The 16,357-nt window shown below is 36.9% G+C and overlaps 2 protein-coding genes across 2 annotated transcripts; both read right to left on the bottom strand.

Annotated features, from left to right (window-relative positions):
* Positions 1-414: 414 nt before the first annotated feature.
* Positions 415-1,936, bottom strand: nkx3.3 (NK3 homeobox 3). Its single transcript, XM_081724932.1, has 2 exons — positions 1,473-1,936; positions 415-1,093 (listed from the first exon to the last, which is right to left on the bottom strand). Exons 1-2 carry the CDS (start codon positions 1,771-1,773, stop codon positions 621-623), a joined length of 774 nt encoding a protein of 257 aa, XP_081581058.1. The 5' UTR covers positions 1,774-1,936; the 3' UTR covers positions 415-620.
* Positions 1,937-4,853: 2,917 nt separating this feature from the next.
* nkx2.3 (NK2 homeobox 3) lies at positions 4,854-7,809 on the bottom strand. Its single transcript, XM_027010618.3, has 3 exons — positions 7,709-7,809; positions 7,154-7,531; positions 4,854-6,557 (listed from the first exon to the last, which is right to left on the bottom strand). Exons 2-3 carry the CDS (start codon positions 7,497-7,499, stop codon positions 5,932-5,934), a joined length of 972 nt encoding a protein of 323 aa, XP_026866419.2. The 5' UTR covers positions 7,500-7,531; positions 7,709-7,809; the 3' UTR covers positions 4,854-5,931.
* Positions 7,810-16,357: the final 8,548 nt, after the last annotated feature.

A 16,357-nucleotide genomic window follows, 5' to 3' on the forward strand; every position in this document is an offset into this window, starting at 1 on the left:
CGACAGTAAGTCTATTACTTTCGGTTACTTTAAGCACTGCGTTTTAGAACCAAAACTGCCCACAATATATTTTACCACCCATCTCTCAATAAACTCATGAAAAGTAGCATATCACTTTATTTCTCAAGTGTTATAAGCATTTTGAAATTAATTTCACGTTTAAACTGATATGGTATTAATTTGGTCTTAGGCTTCCTTAAATGTAGGTTGCTTCGCCAAAATCAGGCCTAAATAAATTAATTCGAACCGTGAGCGAGAGCATTTGCTGTCCAGTTTCAGTTGTTAGGTTTGTGATAGGCTGCTTTTAAAGTGTTCATAGTGTATGGCCTGTTACATGCGATTATAACAGTAGTTTAACTCTTATTTATTTCTTAAATTCACTTGTGTTTGTTTGCGTAATTGTAATCAGAAAAAACAACGCCATCATTCAAGGTAATTATTTCTACAGAGTATTCCTAACCAGTTAGCCTAGTTTACATACCGCATATGAAAACACCGCACCATAGTACTCACTGATGTGCGCGCTGTTATACGTCTTCCTTATGAATCCAAATAACACTTTAGCAATTAAACATTTTCTTGCGACCACTGTCATTCAACAAGAAACAGGAATTCAACTGTCAGTACAAACCCCCATTTAACGTGGAATTCGACAGCCAAGGCTGTATACAGTACAAGTAAGGGCAATATTGATATGACTGATGTAAAGGAAGAAAATGCGGCGTGGCCAAGTCTTCAGCTCTGTATTGCTTCTGGTCATTCTTTACGAGGACTCTCACAGCAACCCTCTTCGCTAGTGTAGACGTAGAGGTTGCAGCAAGCTCAGCTGCAATTTGTCGTCGTTTAGTTTTATATCTCCTGTTTTGAAACCAAATCTTCACCTGTGTCTCCGTCAGTTTCAGAGCGCCTGCTAAGTCCGCGCGCTCCGGTCCGGACAAGTACCGCTGCAGGTTAAATCGCCTCTCCAGTTCATAGACCTGCGCATGCGAGAAGGCAGCACGAGACCTTTTCTTGCTGGATTTAGGGTGACGATCTACAAAGTTACAGCTCTCCACATTCTCTCGGTCAATGACTGGCAGTTGCATGTTGAGTTCTGTATAGAAATGGATAAAGTGATTAAGCGCTCTAAATTGTTCCACTCATAGAATATATTTAATGTGTTTATTGCCTAATTGCATAGATGAGGCTACGGCACATCTATTATTTTCCACCCTCAAAGTCAAATCAAACACATTTCGATTGTATGTGTTCATGTAGAATCAAAAATAATTTCCGAAAATGAAAAACACCGACACATTGTTCCACCTTAATTTATAGAAAAGGCTGTAGCCTAACCAAACACTTGTTTGCACTATGCGGATAGCAGCTACAAAACATGAGAACTTCCTACGCATTCTATAATGCTGACTTGCCTACATCAAATCATTATATTTGACTGACCATTTACATATCATAAGTTTCTCAAGTCTTACTTTGTCGGTTTCCTTGATGTGAGGACTCTTCTCCAGTATATTCCTCTTCGCAAGACTGTCGGTCTGATGTTGAATCAACATCAAGGACGCAAGGAACAGTCCGACCATTCCCACGAACGATGCCCTTACCTCTCCCATCCTCATTACTGTCCTCAGACTGCATTGAACATCTTATTCCATCTGACTTTTCGAGGAGCTTTGAATTCGTAAATTCGTCGGCATAATCCCGGGACACAATATTTTTTTCAGTCCCTCGACTCAAAATGTTATGAATTAAGAACGAGGTCTGGTAGCCCGCCATTTACAACATTTATATAACCTTTGTGTACCCTCAAAAATGTGTACCCTCTTAAGAATTGTCCACACTGTGAAAACTTGATGCGTATAAGCTAGGTCTTCTTTTACTGCTTTAAAGAACTAACCTCGTCTTTCACGGGAAGGATTGTCTTTCAATTTAAGTTTGGTTTAATTGCGGTGAAACTCCTTCTGGTCCAATCAACAAGCAATGTGTCAGAAAATGTCATGTCTGCATTAACACTCTCTACTTCTTACAAACGCTTTGCCAATTGGCTTACTGTGCCGCTTTGCTCCGCCCACCCCCCCCCCCCTTGCTTTGAGAGGTTCTACAAGTACTTAATTAAAGTCGTCCGTAAATTCTATTTAGTTGTACTTAATTTCGCTGTGACAAGACTGTGTCCGTACTTTAAATGCAAATTGACTTGATGCAGAAGTGGATATTAGGAACGCAATGATAGCATTCTCCAGTTCAACAGAGGCTTTTATTTAATATAATGATTTTATTTACTTATTGTCGACAGAGCTGGCGTAGGTATGTTAAGCTCCTGATTTATGGTTGGTATGTTTCCACGCTTTCTTATCTTGCTACGTTAGTAATTGTGATAATGTCCTAAGCTCTCTGTAACCTTGGACAGTAAGGTTGTAATACACCATAGTCAGCAGTCAAGGTTTGGCAATGGGTTGCTTCAACATAGGCTTCCTTGTTTTCTGTGTAAGATACACCGCACTCTAGTAGTGTACAGAAATCTTAGCTACTTGTCATCTTAGCTACTTCATCAAAACTCTCTCTCTCTCTCTCTCTCTCACACACGCACACACACACACACACACACACACACACACACACACACACACACACACACACACACACACACACACACACAAACAAACAAACCAAAAAAGTGACGATTTTAGTATCCACTAAGGAATTTCGTATCCAATAATCATTTTAATATCCACTTTTCTGGTATTTGTATCCATCAATGAAATGTACACCCATGTTTATACCACTAAAAACATTAGACAGCAGTGACAAAAGCTATTAAAATTACACTAATAGTCTTATAAGGCCCAATTAATTGGAGAGCACATAAACAATAATTTTCTTCTTTCTTATCAAATGAGGATTACAGTTTTTAGCATATAAAGATGATACTTGCTCCTGACGTTCATACATTGCAATATGTTATTACAATTGTGTGGTTCTTGATTTAATTAGCAACAACAACGACGTCGTTGTATTTAGATTGTTATTAACTATTAGGCTATTTCTTATCATTAGTGTTTGGTTTCGAGTGATGGCTTTGATCTAGCTACACTTTAATTTATGGAAGCTAAGTAACATTCTGATTTATTATTGTTGTCCTTGTTATTATTGTTTCTATAACTGAAAACAGTTCTGTTCATTAATAAGGTCTCCTCTACTAGTCACTAACGAGATTTTCTATTATTTTTTAGCGAACTGTCTGGGCCAGTGTGAACAAAAAAAAAAAACACTCATTCAGGCTTTTGGGAAATAAGATTTCAGCACCACCATGTGGAATTTTAACATATGGCAATTTTGTGTCATGCCATCTTTATCAGATAGGGGGCACTATATATATATGAACAAACGTAAACTTAGCAATCGGCGGACGCTGTAATGAAATTACCATTATTATAGAGTAGCATAACAACAGATGGACTGTATTCTCTAAATTTACACGTACAAGGTATCTGTCTAATATTCTGAATGAACAGCCGGTTGTAATAAATCAGTATCGCACCGATTAAATTATTGTAATCTATGCGGTTTTATTAACTTCTGTCTACAAGGGAGAGGCGTAAGCACACCAAGTTCTTGTTATAAGTTCTTAATATCTATGCAATTACGGGTGTGTAGTTTCATTCGGGTTTCTTTGAAAATTATATAATTAAGATACGTTTTTTTTTATTTCGTTTGACTATTTATACATTAAGACAACATCTAGCCTACAAATCAAATTGATTCTGCATTTTATTTTAAACACCGTGAAATTAATGTGATGCTTGTCTTCTGCTTGCAATCCCACCAGAACCTATAATGCTAAATAAACACTGCTCTGGGCGTGTTTAGGGCAAGTAGGCCTTATCACCATATTGGGGCTTCTGACTGTTTCTTCTGTTTACACACTAAAACATGTAGGTTTAGAGGTGTAGACAATAATTTGTATTACATGGCTATTTGTATCCTATGTTTAAAATGCTGACGGAATTTAGTAATAGACCTGTTACCACATTCAGCAAATTACACATGTCATGGAGACTAAAGGCTTAGGCAGTGCATTTTATTCTTACTCCGATAAAATTTGTTTAATTGTTTTCGACATATCTGTAAGATGCCAAAAATCTTCCCAAAATGGTTTTTGGTCTTGATTTCCCAGGAAACATGGGGAAGGGACACTATAACCACACAATCCTGATGGAAAAGCTTCCATATGTTCTATAGATACAAATCACAGTTCTAGCACTTAGTAAGTATGCTGTGTCAATGCGCGTTGGCCAAACCGCGTCCTGAGGCATCGCCACTCTGTCGCCAGCACTATTTACATTGAAGTGTCTGGTCCACTTATCCTGACACCAGGTATGTCCTACCGGTAGTGCAGTAGTCAGAAGAAGTGGTCATCCTTGCTATCAGCGGAGACAAAACCTGTTTGACGCTTTGTTTAGATTACTATTAATCTCCATTAAAAGCGTCTGCAACGGCAAATCTCTGCAGGTTCTGCGGTATAAACTCAAAGCAGGGCTATAAAAGCCTGCCACGTTGTACTTAAGCACACCACATCTTCTACTGGAGGGTTTGCCAGTGTAGTTTGAAATTAATCCGTACAAGCGTTAAGTGTGGACAACGCAGTTTATGAAAATGACTTAAACTTTCGTCAGACAAATGAATCTTATATATATATATATATATATATATATATATATATATATATATATATATATATATATATATATATATATATATACACCGATTTAAATTAGCATGTCGGTTAAGTAATTTCACAATTTTAGCAGTGACAATACTAAACCACCCTACAATAATCTCTTTAATTAGGCCAGCTACAGCACAAAGCTCCAACTGAGTCTTGTTGAATTACCTAACTCATATTAATGTCCACTCCTTATGACTCTTGAAGTTCCCCGTTTGGCTTCTGGTTTTCGTCAACAAGCATAGTGTGTCTGGCCTCCCTCAACATAAATAGCCTACACCAACAATTGCTTTCATACTTGTTTTGGGAAAATGTGAACGAATGAGTACTTCAAATATATCTGAAATATCGTTTGCTTCATTTAATTATAGATCAAACTGAATATCCTGACTTTATTTTATAACTGTTGTCATGCAAAGTAAAGGCAAGAAACATAAAATGTTATTTTTTATAAAACAAAATAACCGAAAGAGGAAGCGCACAGAAGGGTTATCAGACATTAAACACTGACTCAGACTCAGTATAAGGATCTTAGCGTTCCTTCAGTTACCCACTTATATCCCCGCAAAGGATTAAGATGGTGGGGGAGGTTAATACTGATTCAGTGTGCATTAGATGATCGTTTTGGCTACATACTAATTTTAATGCATATTTTGATACATATAGAACATATCATTATGAATTCAACAGACCTAGAATTTTGCTTTTTTTTTTTTTTTTTGCTAATTCCATTATTTTTCACCTTTCCCCATTTCCCTAGGCATAACACACATCTAAATTTAAAAATCGAAGCAACAATAACATAAACACTAGACACAGGATGACTTGCACTGTACGCAAGAAGCCAACAATATAATTCCCACTTTCTTGACGCATAAATAGCTTTTTCATAGGTATATGGGTACCATAACCTCTATTCAAATGTTATTCAAGATTTGGTCCAACGCAGAGTAGCGTTGTCTGCAATTTTGCAATGTTTTGAGATGTCTGCGCTTTAACAACTTTATGTTCAATAAACATTTTCAACAGAAAACAACTTAATTTACATGCACTCAGCAGTTGTACTTTTGTTGCGCAAAATTGTAAAGTGTCCAATACTGTTACTCTGTTGGTTGATACCTTTACTTATAACAAAATATCTAAAATGGGCTGCCATTAGTGTCAAGCTTGTTATTTGTGTAGTGTACAGGTGGGTAGCGATTTTCCATGCACTACCATGCACGGATACCCTGCAAAGTTCCTTGGCATGGTGAAACTGATGTCCCTTGCGATGACTGGGGCTGGGAGTGAGATCCGAGATTGTTGAGACTCATGGTCATTAATGGATTGGCGGCTGTGTTTGTTGAAAGAGTTGGGAGACTTGGATATGTGCAGTTGTAGGCGTTTGTATATGCAGCATTATTATAAGTTGAATACCCATTGTAACTGTATGGGTTGTGCCCGACAGCATAGGTAGCGTTGTAATTTTGCGATCCAGATAAACAAGGTTTGCCATCCCGGACTAAAACTGGAACTGCCACTCGTCTCGGTGGCGGTGGGTGATGATGCCCTGCCATCTCCAGTGTTTTATCTTGCCGCTGCCGTTTGCACTTGTATCTTCGGTTTTGAAACCAGATTTTGACCTGCGTTGATGTAAGTTTCAGGGTACTAGCCAAATGTTCTCTCTCAGGAGCCGACAAGTATCGCTGCTGCTTGAAGCGCCTCTCCAGCTCGAAGACCTGCGCTTGAGAGAAGAGAACTCGCGGTTTCCTTCTGGTTCTCTGTCTCTGAGCTCTTTCTGTATCTGAATGGATCTCAGCTTCGCATTCCGTGGAACGGAGGGCAGCGCCGCAGCTTTCTAAAACACGATAAGGGAATATATATATATATATATATATATATATATATATATATATATATATATATATATATATATATATATATATATATATATATATATATATAAACAGAAGAAATAAAGAAAAGATGACACAGTGAGAACATATTGCTATAGAAACATGCCTACACATACCTGGAGTGTATCTAAACATTTGGAGCATGCTGACATTTTTTTATACTATATTCTTTTCTGGAACAAAAAAAGTTACCTTCAAAAATTATTTCTGTAATTTTAACTTTAATGTACACATATTCATATATAATTCCAAACCCATTTAACATAGGACAGTTGTAGCAATTTTTTCCTGTAATTATTTGTCCCCGTTAAGCTTATATTTGACATAAAAAAATAATTCTCAAATTTTTATAAATCAAATTACACTGAATTAAACTAATATTTCCAACATAATTAGGCTACAGGCACTTCAGGTTTTACTTCATGCATTTATTTACGTAATGGAGCCTACTTTTATCCTTTGGACAACTTTATACAGCAGTTTTCTTTTATCAATTTCTCCGGCACATTCAAAAAAGTATAAAGTGCAAATTACTTACTGGATTCCTGGTCTTCCAGATCTTCCTCTAATTTGGGGTCGACATGTCCCAAAGCGGAATGAACAAATATCGGTGGAGAAAGACTACTTTCTACCAAGCTGTCCTGCACAGAGAGCGAGTTCAGAAAAGACATCCTGTCCTCACTATCCGAGAAACTAGGGCTGTCTCCACCGCCGAGCAAGCAAGATGGTGGTGTCTGAAAACGTTGCTGCAAGTCCGGGTGCAAGTGTGTTTGCTGATGCGCTGGATGTAGAGATTGGCTGTGCAGGTGGTGAGATTGCTGCTCCAATTTCAATATATCCTTGACAGAAAATGGAGTTGACATTACTGGGCTTGGAAGCATCATGGGGCTCTTTTCAATGACATCTAGAAAATTAACTGAAGAAGTGGCGGCCGTGAGCATTAACTCTTGTTAAAGAAATATGTATAGGCCTATATATATATATATATATATATATATATATATATATATATATATATATATATATATATATATATATATATATATATATATATATATATATTCAGATAGCCAACGATTTCATATAAACATACCCAATGTGTCGATTAATCTTCCATTTTCGGAAAGGAATGACACATAATCATGCAGAACGCCAGTCGCCTCGTGACAGCATTGAGCCTTGAACCGTTGTGTTTTGCTGAAGTCCGGGAAGACAAGGCATTGCTTCGTCCCGGTGATGTCATGCTATCGGGGCGGGATAAAGCTGGAGGAGTGACGAGCTATGTTCCCCTAATCCGAACCACCTAGCTCCTATTTTATTTGCTCTATTTGACCACGAGTGTTTCGCCTTTGACCACATCATTAAACGATATATAACAATATATGCATAACGTAGCGTAAAGTTATATTTGGTTAACTTACACATGGTGGCTATAGGGCTGCTGTTAATAGAAAGCTGACGTTGTGTCTCGTTATACCGCTAACCGACTCTTATTTTGTCATGTGTAAAAAAAAAAAAAAAGCATAGGCTGTGTGTGTTGCTCTTTAATATTTTCTGTAGTTTTCAAGTTTGAGAAATGGTGGAATTTATAGTGTTTTATATGTGGACATATGCCTACTTGCTTTAGGTGAAAATATAAGACAATCATTCTTATTTTCAAGCGACTCAAGCGAAGAGTTAAACACCCTACCATTTTGATGCTCATAACCACGATAGGGCAAAAAAAACAAAGTTTCTTTTACTACACAAACTGACTTTTATGACTCCTTACTGAGAAGTGGACGCTTAAACATGACCTTTAGTGGTAATCAACCACAAAATGTCTTCCAAAAGAGTTTAGATAACACATCTGGAGCAAGCAAACTTGTATGCCTCATTTTTGAGTAATCAGCTGTGTGTGTGTGTGTGTGTGTGTGTGTGTGTGTGTGTGTGTGTGTGTGTGTGTTGTACGCACCAGTGCGTGCGAGTGTATGTTCGGGGGTATTTCCATTTTTAGAAAATGTAAAGTATGTCTAGTAAAGTTAGATGAGGAGGAACCTTTTATTTGGCAATCAGACTTCAGCTTTTGAAGTACGCTCAAAGAAACGTTACAATACTGAAATGTTTGCATGTTTTTTGTATGAATATAATGATCCAATAGAAATGGATTTGCGTCCAATTTTGGCATTTAGCAATACAATTTGTACTTTTCCAAAATACTAAACTTGAATGGTATTTTAGTATTTGGGACGGTTTTAGACACCTATATGCACAGTAGGCATCGATATGCGCACCAGACAGCTCGAGCGATCAAAACATACTTTCTTTTTTTATTATTATTTTTGCTGCTTTTCTTGTGCTTCGATATTTATTTATTTGTTTAAGATACTTCACTTAATAAACTGGTTTAATTTATTTTAGGAACGTATTTATTCATGTTTCGCACATAAATATAAATTAAATGATTATTATGCGCTGCATATCTCGTAAAAGGACATATCGAAGATCATTCGTATTTTTAAATACGTTTCACACAGTCGTCCAATTGTGCAATTAAAACAAAAAAAAAATCGTATTGATTATTCAAACAGTTCTAGTCTTTCCAAACGAATAGCCAGTTTTATACCATATTGTTTTAAATTATATTTATTTTTGTTAATTGATAATAACCTATACATGTCCACAAGTTTGGAAACAACCAACCTGTCTCTTACGCAAGGATGCGCAACTCATTTCTATGTTGCTGTCATACGTGTCCCTACCCCGGCGCCAGTGACCAAAGCCTGGTTCCAGCTAAAAGGTAGAGGAAAGAAAGGGGAGAGAGTAGGACAAGATAATCTCATCCGTTAGCAGTCAACAGTGTTGTTTAGATTAGGCTGATGTCTTCCCGTCAGAAGATAAATGTACCAAAATGGCCCACGAAAGTGAGCCGTAAAAATGGAAGAGTTACGCTTTTCCCAAAGTTAACAATTACGGAGACATTTATCAGGGACAATCTTTAAATGGTAGAGCGAGTATTACACTGATGTCTATCTTTTAACGCTACGATGATTTTAGGAAACGGGTCTCAGGCTTAACACCTTTCAACAATATCTGTTTTAGCAAAAACCTGTTTAGAATTTGCCATCCTGATGTGTAAGGATTATGTGTAACAATTTCAGGCTAACATACTGTTTCAAATGGCCATTAGGCTATTTCTTGCATTTTGTCCACGTACATCCTATACGTTATCTCGTTTGCTCTGAAAGTTTCACCAGCACCAATGTATCTCTCTGAGTCGCGGTTTCTAAAAAATGCCCACCATCCATCATGATAAAGCCAGAAGTGCTGACACTGTGTAAAGAGGATAAACGGCGTAAAATGTCTTACAGAGCATAGCATATGTACATTTGATTTTACTAGCCCCACACCATTTGCTATTTTTGAGATTTTAACAACTGGTAACAGTTGAATGCAAGGTTCTAATCCTTCAGATCTGTTTAGAAGAAAAGAAAATCACTAAACCGGCGTGAGCTGATTGTATAAACTCAGTTAATAGTTAATAGACGTTTCATTAGTCTGATCCACGGATTTGCTCACTAGCTACCATGTCAGTGTACCACATGTATTTCTCTATTCAGAGATTCCGTTTCCCTCATACGTTGCTATATTTTGCTAATGTTTTGCCTGCTCTTGAGTTGGACGCTAATGGCGCCGTTAGGTTTGGTTAGTCCCACTGAACCAAAATATTTCGCTGACCGAGAAGGATCATGCCTGCTCATACTCTTGTCTTAAACACAGATCATGTAAATCAATTTACATTTAATACTGTAATAAAAAATAAGCTTATAACTAACAAAAACGCATATATAAAAAATAATGTTATGTAAATTTGAGTTATGCCCCTAGGTATAGAGGAAATGCCACAGGCTACTTGTAAATCGCATATTTGTATGCAAATATTATTGATCAATACAAATTAAGGAAAAAAAGAAGAAAAGCCCTAACACATCAAACCAGAAATTATTTAATTTGTTTAATCTGCTTCTCATAATAGGGCATTTCCTTAGCCCCCTATGCGCTTGATTTATTTTAAGTCATGTTTATGAGTTTAAGGCAAATGTCATATATTTTCATTGTACCAAAGCATGTCAGTTGGTTATTACTGTGTAAAAGGGAAACTACGTTTTGTTATTGTTTTTGTCCCGAAGTTCATATCACTCATGCATTATACAGTTAATTTCTAATCAGTTTGTGATAATCTCTTTCCAGCAAACTATTGTTATTTCGCCTGCAACACACATATAATTTCATATTGGCATTATCCTGCCTTTTATATCTCAGTGTTTTAAAACAATCTCTGTTTAAGCATGACTTCTTTTTATTTGGATTGAGACGTCTGAAATTATTACTGTATCGTATATTTACCTGCATAATAGTCGTTGGGCTAGTCTCTTTTAACACCAAATACATTTATTCAAGTTTATAGAAATGGCAGCGGGGGATGGGTAGCAGCTGTGGTAGCTGGTACTGTGATATTTTATTAGCCACTAACCACTATTATATTGCTGAAGTTTTGTGAAGTACAAAATCAAATATCTTAAATGGATGTATTAGGAATTGTCACTTACATGTTGTGGTGCACATAGATTTTCTGAAGTAAAAAGGTTCTGACATATTTATATTTGTTGTAATATAGTAAATCAAACAACACTACATTCCCAATCACTTTAGCTTTAGCTGCATCTCCTTCCTCAATGAATCTGAAAGAAATGACAGCAATGGTTGCGTGCCAGTACCAGTCTGGACAAAAACAGACTTTAAATCCATGTTTACGTGAAGGAAGAGTCTGTTTCCTGGACCTAACAAAACCCAGGCCTAAGCACTATGACAGTGAACTGGTCATCAGAGGGAGGGAGAGGCCAATAGATCATCTTCCTCAGCACCCAGACTGAAGCTGGCCTGGATAGGTGTAGGAAGTAGATCGCGGGCCCAGAGCTAGTTGGTTCAAGTGGGAATCAAAGTTTATACTTTTGTGCCTAATTTTGAACTGCATTAGTCTGAAGAAAAATCAAATACAGCAAGCCATAAAACAAACCCTACACTGCACCTTTCACTTTTTCACTTTGAATAGAAAAGGCCCACCAGAATATCTGGCTACTTGTTCCTTGGAGCCTTCCAGAATGTGTTTCATAGGCAGCACTTATAATTAATTACATTCCACAGAGATTTTATGATATCTCAGGACCAGATCAGCATGGCAAAAAAGTTAATTCTGTTATTGGTCATTCAAATGAATGTCCCCTTATTGTACCAAGTTGAGATTTAGCCAACCTCCATCAGACAGACAGTGACACTGCAGTAACTAGGATTCAAGGATGATCATAATCAAGTCAGTAACATTTTTTTAGTCAACCAAATCTTTGCACAATCTAGAGGGATTTCCTGCCTTCTTTCACAAGCACAGAATGCAACCAGTAAGAATAACTTCACTACATTCTACAAAGAAATTATGGCCACATTATGCCTACACTTCACTTGTAGTCATGTTAACTGGATTTGTCGAGACTACAGAGATCCTATATTGGCAAACAGAACCTCTGTTTGATGGTTTGGACAGAGCTAACATTTTGCCAAACAAGGTTTGCCTAAGGACACTGAAATTGTTCAACGCTGAGATATTTCTTGCCATGACGTAGATAATATAGATGCCAAATAAAATTTTTAATGATGTGATATGCATCATTATTCTTAACTAAGGCATGTACATATATGGCTTAAGAAGAGGTCTCATTGCTGCAGTGCTCCCATTACTTTCAGATGAATAGAAAATAGCGTTTGTATATGTGATATATGAAGTGGCAGGGATGGTTGGCATGGAAGAGCTGGTATTTAACAAATGAAACACTAAGTACTTCAATACCCTTAGAACAAGTAACTGATCAAGAAAGTTGGCTATTAGTAAACTTTATTATGCTCAACTCATTGGTTTTGTGGGGGTTAGTTGAGATAAAGCATTTGTAATGATTGCTCATTTCTTGTTTTGTAGTGCATATGTCATGAATGTACATACTTAGTGGAAATCAAACTCTCAAGCACTTCCTTTGCTAATGTTGACAATATAACAGTTCAGCTATAAAATATGATTGATGAGAGAATGAATGAGAATAGGTTTATGTAGGATACAATTTAATGGCTTAGTGACCAGTGACAATATACTAATGTGTAGTATGTAATGTAATGGATCTATGTAAATTTGAAAGAGCTGATTTATGATTGTTTTCAAGATCCTCTCTATATTCCCCCTACCTCCAGAATCATAAGCTAATGAGTGTAATGATACTTGCAATGGTACTTGCTGAGCCCGGTTTTCAGGCCAGGCAGAAAGCTCACCATATATACAGCATGCATATCTAAGGAGCTGCAGAACCCCCCAGGTCCCGGAAGGTGAGCCTTATCAGCTGCTGCTTGGAGGCTGTTTGCATCGGCTGGGCCCTGAGACCTCGCTTGCACCATTGTGCCTGTGACCCAGTCGGGTGACTGATGGCCTTGCCTCTGCCTCAGACAGGGAGGAAAGCAGGAGGCGAGCCAAAGGCCTGGGAGTGGACCCCACTGCAGCACCAGACATTTTCTGTCACAGTGGAGCTCTGTGCTGGGGAGGTCTGGGCTGAAAGACCACTGACGGAAGTCAGGCCAACAGAGATCCACAGTCCCTGCCCCCCTCATGGGACTAATAAATTAGACAGCTGTATTTCTCCCCAGACGGCCTTAACCTTGCAGGTGTGTGTTTGTATATATGTGTTGCAAATTAGGGACTGTTAAGGCCATAATGTGTGTGACCTATGTCTTGGGGAATGTGGTGTAAGAGGAAGTGTGTAACCTAAATATTCTCATCCTTTCTATTGGCACAGATGGGGAAGGATAAAGATATAATGGTACAACACAGCTACTGTGCATTAGGTAGGATGTGAAAGACTAGATTTCCTCTAGTTTCATTTAAATGTTCCTGGGGATGGAGCTGTGAAAAGATGTGAAAATAAAATGGGAAAGGTTGTACTGAGTTCATCCAACCACTGGAATGTCCACAGTTTACTAAGTTTGTCTCTGAAACAATAATATAATTAATTTCATTTGGATTTATATGTTGTTCATGTGAGCACACACACCACATGACCTCCCACAGGGTAAACATGTTGCGGGCAGAGAGCCTGCCTTGCTCTAAGCAGCCAGTGTGGCGTCTCCCATCAAAATGACAATTTGTTTTCATTAAGCCCCGAGTTCCCATTCATACTTCGTCATATCTGTAAATAAATGCATCTATATTTTTTGTTCCTACATTTCCTTGTGATTTGAGTTTGGCAAGGCAATTAGGAATGTTTTTTTTTTCCTGAGCAAACTTGGGAAATGTAGAATATCGATCAAGCTCAGAGAGCCCTGGGAATCTTTTAGCATCAAGGAGGAAACTGAGAGGACTGCCAACATGACTCAAACATTTCATTTTAGATTTTTATCTTAGATATTTTGACCTTTAAAATAAATGTCCTTTGATTGAATTGCTAATTACTCAAGAAGAAAAAAAAGAAAAAGAAAAAGAAGGAAAAAAGAAATGCCACTTTGTCAGAGTTTAGGACAAAAAGATGTGCTCTCAGGAGAATTCATAGCCTGCATGTAGGGGCTTGCAATATGCCATTGAAAAACGTGTTAGGCATATTGAATTAAATGGATTTCTTCTAGTCCTATGATTCTACAAACTCTTACAGAATAATCATGTATGCTCTATTTAGGAAATCTTTGTAATCTACAACTAATTTATCACAGAGAGCTTTGTAAATATTTGGGTGATTATACTTTTGAATACCTTCTGTTGCTATTACTAATACATAAACATTAGTGAAGTATTTAAAGACCAAATTATGAGGAATTTAAACAAATAATTTGTAAAGAGAGTAAAGTTCAGGAAATTCCAGTCCAAACAACTTGTAATGAGAATAAAGAAGGTCTAATGCTACCAACAAAGGTGTTTTGGCACTATTACTGACATGTTCACTTTATGTAATAACTAGCTATTCATACTACTAAAATTTGCATCTGACTGGGTACATAATATGTCAACCTGGTTCTCATGCAGTCTCTATTTATTTTATATACACAACATAAATTTAACATGAGAGAAGAACTGAGATATTGAGAAACAGCTTGTGAATTTGTTGAATTGTGTGAAACAGGTTTTAACACATAATGGTTTATATTATCTCTGTTGATATTATGACATTTTCTGGCAAGTATGAATTAAGCCAATGCTTGTGTGAGAGTTCTTACTTGTCTGTTTATTTATTTCTTTCAGTAAGATGTAAACCAATTAGTAGGAGTAGACTGGTAGACATGAGGTTACATTTCCTTCCATTGTTTAAAATGGCCATATCTAAATGTAGTGCAGGTCTCTGATGTCATGGACCAACCAAACACAATATCAATCAAGTTTGTGTAGAATATGGAATAATATATGGTTCTCCATATTTCTTCTTTTAGTAAATGGCATACTCATTATATCTTATGGTGAACCCAATATCAGTTTTATCCTCTTTAACTCCAGACTTATTGTTTAGTTATTAATCTTCCGGTGTATTTATAGTACCTACTATGAAATATTCAGTATTAAAATTAAAGAGCATTAAAGCATGGAGGCTATGTAGTTACAAGAATGGAGGGTATGATGGAGTGTTTGTAGTTACAAGAGTGAAGATTGAGATTATGGACACTGAAGTGAAAAAAGTACAAATAAATTCTAATTCAACACTATGAAAATTATTTTGTCTTTTTGGTATTATAACTTTTACTGTTCTCGCAAGTCATAGCAGTGTTGTTTACATAACAAATATAATGATGTATATAAATTTATATCAACAAATATAATACAACAAATAATATTCTATATTGTGTTAATTTATTTGCAGTTTAACAGATTATGGCAATCAGATTAAGTTTCTTTATCCTTTGGGGGATTCAGATAGACTCATATACTTTTTCAGAATAACCCAGTTTTTTTCCACCATGTTTTTAGCCTGTCACTTTTCTAAAATGATGCTTTAATGTGGACTTCTTGTAACAGAACAGCTGCTTTTATTTGCTTTTTTAATTCTTTGAACCTGCTCTACTGACCATGCCTCCACCCTGCTGTTCTCACTTCGCTTTGTTAATGACATGACGGTGGGCCCATAGGCGTATGCCACATAACTTAGAGGAGTGCAGAGTAAAAAACTCTGCTCTATCCATTCCAGGTTTCACTCTGTCTGGTCCCTAAGGCCGAATTGATGACACTTTCAGTGGAAAGCCAAACAACCAACATGGAGTTGAAAAGGTAGCCACTCAGTAAGACTCACTGACCCATGGACGAAAGGCTAATGTAACACGTGAACAACACGGGAAGGTCCCTGCCTAGAATGTACTCCTGTGTATATGTTTGGTATGAATGGCTGCCTTCCTTCATCGTCTGTGATTGTTTTGAAGCAATGTAAACTTGTGAAATTCTAACTAGTAAGCACAGTACTATTCTGTGTAAATACTGTTGAAGACCTAAAAAGATCTAAAATGGAATTGAAGAAAATGTTTTATGTTTACACCAATTACTAAATATAACATGCATTTTCCAAACCTTTTAAAAGAAATTTAGCAAATATGTAGATGTTATGGATAAAAAATACAGAAATCTGAAAGCAACGTATTAAAATATTGATTGGTATTTTTAAAACTGAATTCTGTGTGGCCCTTTGATGTCACATTGACT

The sequence above is a fragment of the Electrophorus electricus genome, chromosome 12 (assembly GCF_041902795.1).
Source record: "Electrophorus electricus isolate QZ-2024a chromosome 12, ASM4190279v1, whole genome shotgun sequence".
Classification (NCBI taxonomy): domain Eukaryota; kingdom Metazoa; phylum Chordata; class Actinopteri; order Gymnotiformes; family Gymnotidae; genus Electrophorus; species Electrophorus electricus.